Genomic DNA, 8,852 nt, shown 5'->3' with positions numbered 1-8,852 from the left:
CACCATCTCTGATGAAATGCCATTCCCCAGTCTGCCCTTGTGCTGTATGGGAGTGGCTGCAAGACACATATGTGCTGAAAGTCAGCTTTGAGAGCTGTTCCTCAGAACCGAGGTTCCTTTGCACCTTAGAGATTTGTCAGTTCCTCTTTGGGGACGAAAAGAGGGAAACAACAAGGGGAAAAGCATCTCCAGGGCTGATTTCCCAGTGTGCAGCATCCCAAAGAGCAGCTGTCCTGCCCTGCTGGCAGGGGCCATTCTGGGTCTTGTCTTTGCCATTACGTCAGCCAGTTAATGCTGCTTGGAGAGATTGTTCTGAACTGGAGGTTAAGAAATGATTTTGTCTAGACAGATAAGGCATTCCCTATTCCTTTGGATTGTACAGCCTAGAAGGAAGCCCGACTGAGGGTGGAGTAGACTTAAATAAGTCGTTTTGTGCGTTTCTGGCCATTGTGTGTTATCTCACTGAACAGGCCGTATTCCTGTGATATCCACTGAATAGTCCTGTAGATAAAAAAAACCCATATCACAGCTACCTCTGACCCCCCCTGTCTGCTCTTTGTTCTCAGTTCCTGCAGAGACAACCTACCACAGCCTGGAGGACGGGGTGGTGGAGTACTGCACCACGGAAGCCCCCGCCACAGTGACCACGGAGGCGCCCCTGGAGATGATGGCCCACCAGCACGAGGTGTCGGCCAAGCCCCAGGAGCTGAAGAGCCGCATCGCCCTCAACTCTGCCAAGCTCCTGCAGGAGCAGCGGGTGACCAACCTGCACGTGAAGGAGATCGCCCAGCACCTGGAGCAGCAGAACGACCTGCTGCAGATGATCCGCCGCTCCCAGGAGGTGCAGGCGTGCGCCCAGGAGCGGCAGGCGCAGGCCATGGAGGGCACGCAGGCGGCGCTGAGCGCCCTCATCCAGGTCCTCCGCCCCATGATCAAGGACTTCCGTCGATTTTTGCAGAGCAACACGCCCAGCCCGCCAGTCACCGCCGAGCCCGGCCAGGCAGGGCAGCAGGATGGTATGAGCCAGTGAAAGGAACAGTGCTGGGAGGGGACCTTTAGGTTGATATTGGGAAAAAAAGGTTGTCAAGCCCTGGCACAAGCTGCCCGGGGCAGTGGTGGAGTCACTGTCCCCAGAGGGATTTGTGTGGATGTGGCGCTTGGGGACACAGGTTAGTGGTGGATGTGGCAGTGCCGGGGGAACGGTTGGACTCGATGGTCTTAAAGGTCTTTTCCAACCTAAACAGTTCTATGATTTTATGGGACATCTGCCTTGCAAAAAAACACCCGTGCTGTCAGAGGACACGGGAGCAGGGGTGCTGGCTCTCTTCAGTGTGAATTGCTCCCTTGGAGCCTTGCTGAGCCTAAACAGCTTTCTCTGCTAATCTTATGCTAATCTGCCTTTTCAGACTCTCATACAGAGCCTTAGCAGGATGTGTAATAAATCAGCAACTTAGCATTGGTTGCTTTAGTTCCTCAAACAATAGGTTGGTTTAAAAAAGTTATTTTTTAATTCCTATTTGGAAAAAAGCTCCCCTAAGTATGACACCTCTCTCTTTCTCTTTCTCTCTCAAGATCTATAGCCTTTAAATGACTTCTGATGTGGAGAGTTTTGTCAGGATATCACAGTGCTGCAGCTGCCCAAGGTACAGTGATCATGAACTGTAGTGAATGCATTTCTGGCTCTTGCTGAAAGCATTTACTGGAAGCGTGGCACCGGATGTGGTAGAACCTTCTCTCTGCACTGAGAGCTACAGAATCTGCTCCTGCAGCATAACATCCACCCAGCCCCTGCAGACCAGCACCGAGCCTCCGTGCAGTCCAAATCCCACCCACGTCCCCTGAGGATATCAATGGGACTAAAATAGTCCTCATGTTTTATCTGCGTGCAGTTATGAAATTTTGCTGTCACCTTGGCAGATGAGATGAAAGTTTCATGTCTTGGTTACCAGGAACTGTCCTGGGACACATGTTGGAGCAACGTCTTTCCTGTCGCAGCGTTAAATACCCAAGGGACTGGATGAGTTTCACTCAGGGGGGTGTAAAAGGTGAAACTCCACCTCTGCCTCATCTGCATAGTTTGTCACCTCCAGAATACCTTAATCCATCAAAGTGGACCTGGACTACAGAGCTTCAGCCATGCAGGAATTCCCAACGTTTAGGAGTTTCTCAGCCACTGATTTGATGGACTGCATTTTGGGGCATTACTTGGTTCTGCTGGTGGAGGTGTTTGTTCTGTAGTGCCTGGGAGCTGGAAGTGAGTCCAGCTGTTCTGTGTTCATCTGCTGGCTGGCCTTGAGTGGTGGCATCCTGAGAAACAGAGCTGAGGTTCTCACTGTCCTATACCGTTATACAGGGTAAAATGACATCACAACCACTCTTCTCTGAGGTGTTCAGGCCTTAGAGCTCAGTCTTTAATGAGAAAGCTTAATTGCACAGGATGGTCAACATGATTCTCACAAACTTGCAGTGACTTCATAAACTTTTAGATTAAAGCTCCACTTGTACGTGCATGGAAGAAAAAAGAAAAAGAAGGAAGCATAATTCTTTCTCTCCCTGCACCTTGCAAAGTGTGTCACACTTAACGGGCTTGTTGCTTGCCAGGTATTACTTTTGAAATGGAACTTTTCCAGAGCTAGTATTTACTTGCTGTTAAGTCTCCTTTAGGGCTGATGAGGGAGTGGATTTGCACAATCAAATGAAACCTTTACACAGCCTTTAATGGGGGGAATGCTGATGGGGAACCCCTGGTTAGAGCAGGAGTGAAGAGGCCACTGCTGCCTGTCCCTGGGCCTTTACTCATCTCCTCTCATCTGCAAATCTGATGGGGGAGAAAAAGACAGCACAGTGAGAAGGGTTTGGTCCCTGGAAGAGTCCCAACCTCTTGGGACTGACACCTGAGCTGAGTCTGGGCAGATCAGCTGCCTTGTCCTGCCTTGTCTGCCATCTCGCCTCATGAGTAACACTTGCCTGACTCTTCCTCTCGGACTTTGTGGAATCAAATCAATTGCTCAATTGAGATTTATTTTTAAAGTGAGAACTATGTCATATGTGTTGGTTTACCTCATTTGTGTAATGACCTCTCCTTTACAAATACAGATTTTAATAAAAAAATACATTTTTGGTAAACAGGCTGTTTCAGTTCATTGGAGTATGCCAGGGCAGAAATGGATTCATGACAAAAAGTTTGCAACACAGAATCCTTGCTGTGAAGGGGCCAAGGAGAGCTGTGAACGGCCACATGTCACACCAGCTTTTACTCTTGTTTTTGAACCTCCTGGCCTTGTATTTACATAATTATGGTCTTTTTCAAATAACAGCTTTTACAGCCCTACCTTGGAGCACGAGTTATTTCCCTGTGTCTGACGGATTACTGAAGTACAGTAATCTCCCAGCTGCTCAATGATGCCACAATAGCCTAAAATAATGGTTGAAATACCAGCCTTTGGCTTTAAATTGCAGTGTGCTTTTTTTTCAGTGACTAAGCATTTAAGCTGTGTTAGTTTCATAGGACTAAACCTGTTGCCATTGGAACCACCCATTTTTCTTGTCTTTTCAGGATGAATATAGAGCTTAGTCAAGCCGCCAGCATTCAGGTGCTTGTTCCACATTCCCATTTTTATCCCATTAAAAGGACATGACAACATTTTAAACACAGGGTGAGCACTGTGATGAGGGGCTTGGTTGTGGCTCATGACGAAGTCATCAAACTTGGGGAAGGAGAGAGAAAAGTGTCTTTTAAAAACCAGGAGGAACAGGTGAACAGGATAGTGACAGGGTGAGCAAGTACACAGGGCATTCAACTGAACAGGAACCAAGCAGAACTAAAGCTAAGGAGGGACATCTCTGGATGTTTGTGCTCCTCTGCTGTTCTTTTTGTACCTGGGGATTTGTATTCAGTATCCAGACTGGGAAGGAGCCACGCAGGGATGTTCTGCCACAGGGTACCTCGGAGGTGAGGGCAAGCAGCATCCTCCTGCATGCTGGGGACAAAGAAGTTTGGTGTAGGACTCTGGGTGTTCAGAGGATCGTCTTTGTGGCCATCAGAGGCAGCAGCCAAGCCGCCAGCAGCTCCCCCAGGAGCTCTGCTTGCGATGTGTCTCCAGCCCGGCTTTCCAGGAGATGGCACTGCACGACGGGATCCCGAGCTGTGGCACCATCCCAAAAACCACGCTTGTCCTCCAGACCTTTTGGGATCCTGCTTGCTCCTCTCACTGAACAATCTTTTCAAGGCTGAGAGCCTGGAGAGGAAGAAATTCAACAGGCAGAGCTCAGCAATGAGGAACACGGGTATCCCTGGAAAAGTCAGGGTGCCTGGAATCATAAACTGGGTCCCTCTGCTTGAGGGAGAAAAAAGAGACGTCTCTTTTTGGGATGAGTTCTCTGCAGAACCAAATGGGCAAAGACAAGGTTAAAAAAAACATATAAAGTCTTTAATTATAAGCAAAGGGACAGCTTTTAAGATTTTTTAGAAGGCCACACATAATTATGTCAGCATCCCACGAGAACAATGCACTGCCATTGCTACACTGCAGTTCTGGGAGCAGATCCCGGCCAAGGGACTGAATGATATCACCTGCACACTCACCCAAATTACCTTCACCTCCTCCAGCATGTTTTTAAAGTTTCTCAAGCCTGTTTTGGGAAAGCATCCTTCGGGGGATTCTTGTGGGTTTTTTCCTGCCATGTGAGAGGTTATGGCCAGCAGGCACTGTCAGCACAAGTGCGGTCGGGTCAGTGTGAAAATTGAAGTATTTAAGATTCTTTGTCTTTCTTGAAAGCATCTGATAAGAAGCTTGACTGGAATGGTCAGCACAGCTTCCAGGTGCTCTGTGTGCAAGACTGAAGTTGATACCACCTTCAAACAGGACTCCTGAGCCCCTGGGTCCCAGCCATGCGGGTGATTAACCCAAGGCAGAATCCCAGCGCCAGCAGGGACAGTTTCTGTCACCTCTGCTGACCAGGATCCCAAATTAGAGGTTGTTGTGTCAAGTGGGAACCACAGATTACAGTTGTTTCTGCTGCATTTGGGGTAACAGCGGCGTTTGTGGGGTTGCAGCCAGAAGAACGGAACCAGTGGGACAGACCATGGCCACAGCCAGCAAGTCTCTTGTCCAGCAGAGCACTGAAGGGATGGACACTTGGGATACAGACACAGGATAACACTGATAAAAACAACAAGCCTCGAGGCAAAGTGGGTTCCAGTCCGCAGATTCTGGAAGGGGCAAACCAGCTCCAGTTGCACCCATGGGCCTCCTGGAATGGAAGGAAGAGTCCTGCCACACATTCCCAGGACACACTGAAGCAGACATGGAAACCAGTAAACAAAAAAAGCCAGGCAGCTGGATTTTCAGGTCTAGCTGCATGTTTGGGGAAAGGAATCCACCGACTCCAGATTCCAGTGCTCCCTCTGTCGATAACAGGATTCCCAGTTCTGGCAGGCCAGAAACCCACTCTGCAGGTGTGTCCTATGGGAAACCCAGCCTGCCACAGAAAGTGAAGCAGTTCCTGGCCCTTATGATGATGAGTTCAGTTAAATATGGAACAAGTGAAAAACACAAGCAGATCAAAGTGGAGCTCACAGCCTGTTATTAAGCTGGGAAGACGCGAGCTTGGAATAACTTCACTCCATGGGATAATCCTGTGCCATGGGGATAGGTACCCATTCCCTTCACGGGATTTCCAGCTGCCTGCACGGAGATGGGACTCACACCACTGTGGTGGCTGCACCCCCTGCCCCATTTTGGGAGCTCTGGGTCTGCCCCCAGCTCTGGGGAAGGCACCCACTCACTGCAACTCGCTCCCACCCACAGCTCCCCTGCAGCTCCTCAGAGCAGGGATTGCAGGTACACCCCACCCACAGCTCCAAGAACACATTTACAGTACAAAGCATCATGTGATAATCTCTTATTTTCGATGATGAGGCTGAAAGCTCATTAAGGCCATTACAGCAGAGGCGACAGGTGGAACAGAGGAGAGCCATTACTGTGTTTTTGCTGTTACAGCAACGTGTGTAATTTAGTTTTAAAAGTTTAATCATTTGGCTGCCAGGAGAAACGAATTAGCGTGATGATGCTTTCCAGAGGAAGATGCTGATGATGTAGATTGCAGGGCTCGTGTATCTGGGATTCCCCTGGGATGATAGGATGTGATGGCTCACGAAGTGCATTACAGAATTTACCTCACTTCACCTCACCGAGTTTTGTCCCTTTTGAATTTATCTCGCCTTGTTTCTCCCCTGCTGTTTTATCTCTGTCCTCAAAGCGGGGAGGGAGGAGGTAAGACAAGCCACTTCTGCTCGTGCTCACTCACAGAGCATCCAGATCCCAGCCCTGGCCAGCCAGGAAAACCTCTCCAGGAGAGCAGAGGTGAGGCCCAGACTGAACTGCAGAGCCCAGACTGATAAAAATATCCCAGACTGATAAGACGATGCCCTGAGCCAGCAAAAGTTGAGGAAGTGGTGGCGGCACAGGGGAGCTGCACCGGGAAAGGCTCAGGTCAGGGAGAGCACAGGGCAGGGATGTGGCTGAGTGTCATGGAGCAGAGGTGAGGTGTGCATGAGCCTGGAGGAGAAATCCACACTGTGGGAGTCTGGGGTGAGCAGAATCCACGTGTATCAGAGCACCTTGATCACACACAGATGGTGACTGGATTGGACCTGGAATGGAATATAATATAAAGTCAGTGGGATGGTGGATGGATGGAGATACCCTACACCCACATCCCCTCTGTGGGCGGGCTCAGACTAATCCACCCCCTCTGCAATCAGGAGCCACTGTCCCTTTAAAAAATATTAATTTCTCCAGAAACAATTATGCAGCATAAACACAGAAAAAAATCAACAGGGTGAATTTCAAACTAATAAAGATTTAATCTCTAAGTCATGAGGCTGCATTTGTTAGGAAAATACACATACCCCTGAGAATGCAGCTATGGTTGCTACACTACACACTGCTCAGCAGCTCGCTGGGCATTTTTCCAAGCCCGTTTATTTTTAACATCAGTCACATTATTCAATTAATTATAAAAACACTGAGGTTTTCAAGAGATGCTTCTGATAAAACTGCAAAGTAAATATGCGTGAGAACAGCGAGGATTAAAGTCTCTGTAAACTTTAGCATCTGGGTCTGTTGCTATAAACAAGAGAAGTCCTCAAGGAGATTGTTTATCAGGGTGAATCATAGCAGATAACACACAGCCTCCTCCCACACCACACACAGCGATCGTTTGTCCTTCACCTAGGGATGGAAGCGGAGCATCCACGTGTCTGTCAGCAGTAGCTGGGGCATGAGAGGTGTGAGAACTGGGCTGGATTCTTCAGATGCCTTCAGTATTTGAGCCTCCCAGCTTGGCAAATGTCAAATATTTAACAGGCCGAGCTCTTTCCTAACAAACTGAGAAACAGAAAGCAAAAATCCCAGCCCATCTCCAGCAATGTCTCAAAGCCTTGGAGACACCAGATAGAAACTGATGGAAGGATTCAAGCCCTGCCTGTAACAGCAGCCTCCACAAACCCTGCTGTTTCCTGATATCTCCTGGTATTTCCTGCAATGGTTTCATGGTACCAATACAAAATGTTTTCCCAGCCCAGTCTGTGTAAGCTTAACCTGGTAAGCCAAAAATCATAATAACACATTTGGCTTCATCCAATTTTTAACTTTTATCTGAGGGCATTGCTGTGTACTTCTCCTAGCAGACTTTTTTTTTTTTTAAAGGCTCACATTGTGGTGGAATTATTTGATAGCTCTGATATTGTCTGCATAGATGGCAAAGATTAGAGGCAAGGACTCTGGGCATCAAAGCCTGGCAGAGAGAGCTCCCAGGCTTTCATCCAAGCTTTGCCAGACATGCACATCAACCTTGGGAACAGTCCCTCCCATGTAAGCCTCAACTTCTCTGCCACAGAGACTCTTGGGCACATCCCTGTCTTTAAAAATTAGGTAAATCACGTTGATGATTGCAGACTCCTTCAGGACAAGGAGAGACATTTTGTTCTGCTTGCCCTTAAACGATGGAATCCTGCCTAGCCAGGGATCCCAGCCACAGCACAGGGCACGGCAGCAGCACCTAATAACAGGGAGCCATTTTGATGGGGAGATGTGTCCAACTGGTTGCCACAGCTCGCACACGGCGGGTGAGATCCCAGCTCCCAGCCCTGCCTCGTGCTGCCTGCAGGCTGTGTGGTGCCAGGGCCTCCTTCCCATTCCCGGCCAGCACAGGCACTGCCAGCCATCCTGACCCACAGCCTGACCCACAGCCTGACCCGAGGCCACACTGCTGAGCGTGAGGTGGCACAGCCCGAGGAGCCGAGTGCCTGTGGGACATCCTGCTGGGAGGGATGTCACCAGGGGCTGCTCGGGCCAGGAAGGCACTGGGACAAGCCAGAGTAGGGGTTTCTGGCTGTCAAACAGATGCAGAGACCATGTCTGTCACAGAATCACAGAATGGGTTAGGTTGGAAGGGATCACAGTGGGTCATCTGGTACAACCTCCCTGCCCAAGCAGTGTCACCCCGGAGCACCTGGCACAGGACTGTGTCCAGATGGCTCTGGAGTATCTCCAGTGAGGGAAGACTCTACACCCTCTCTGGGCAATCTGTGCCAGTGTGTAGTCACTGCACAGTAAAGTTCTTCCTCATATCCAAGTGGAACTTCTTGCACATCAGTTTCTGCCTGTTGCCTCATGTCCCATTTCTTGGCACCATGGAGCAGAGCCTGGTTCCATCTTCTTGGCACCTTTAGATATTTATACACACTGATGAGGTCCCCTCTCAGTCGTCTCTTCTCGAGGCTGAACAGCCCCAGCTCCCTCTGCCTTTCCCCATATGAGAGATGTTCCAGTCCCCCAACCATCCTC

At 49.4% G+C, this 8,852-nt stretch overlaps 1 protein-coding gene across 1 annotated transcript in view; it reads left to right on the top strand.

The window, feature by feature from the left end:
* NAIF1 (nuclear apoptosis inducing factor 1) overlaps window positions 1-1,030 on the top strand; it is a 3,594-nt gene extending 2,564 nt beyond the window's left edge. The window contains exon 2 of the mRNA XM_029960590.1: window positions 530-1,030. Coding sequence (XP_029816450.1) covers window positions 530-1,030 — 501 coding nt within the window. The remainder of the gene's footprint in view (window positions 1-529) is intronic.
* The last annotated feature ends 7,822 nt before the right edge of the window (window positions 1,031-8,852 follow it).

Source organism: Manacus vitellinus, unplaced genomic scaffold (genome assembly GCF_001715985.3).
Source record: "Manacus vitellinus isolate BGI_N305 unplaced genomic scaffold, ASM171598v3 scaffold_27_pilon, whole genome shotgun sequence".
NCBI lineage: Eukaryota > Metazoa > Chordata > Aves > Passeriformes > Pipridae > Manacus > Manacus vitellinus.
Note: the sequence above shows the minus strand (reverse complement) of the source record. Positions and strands in the feature narration are given on the sequence as shown.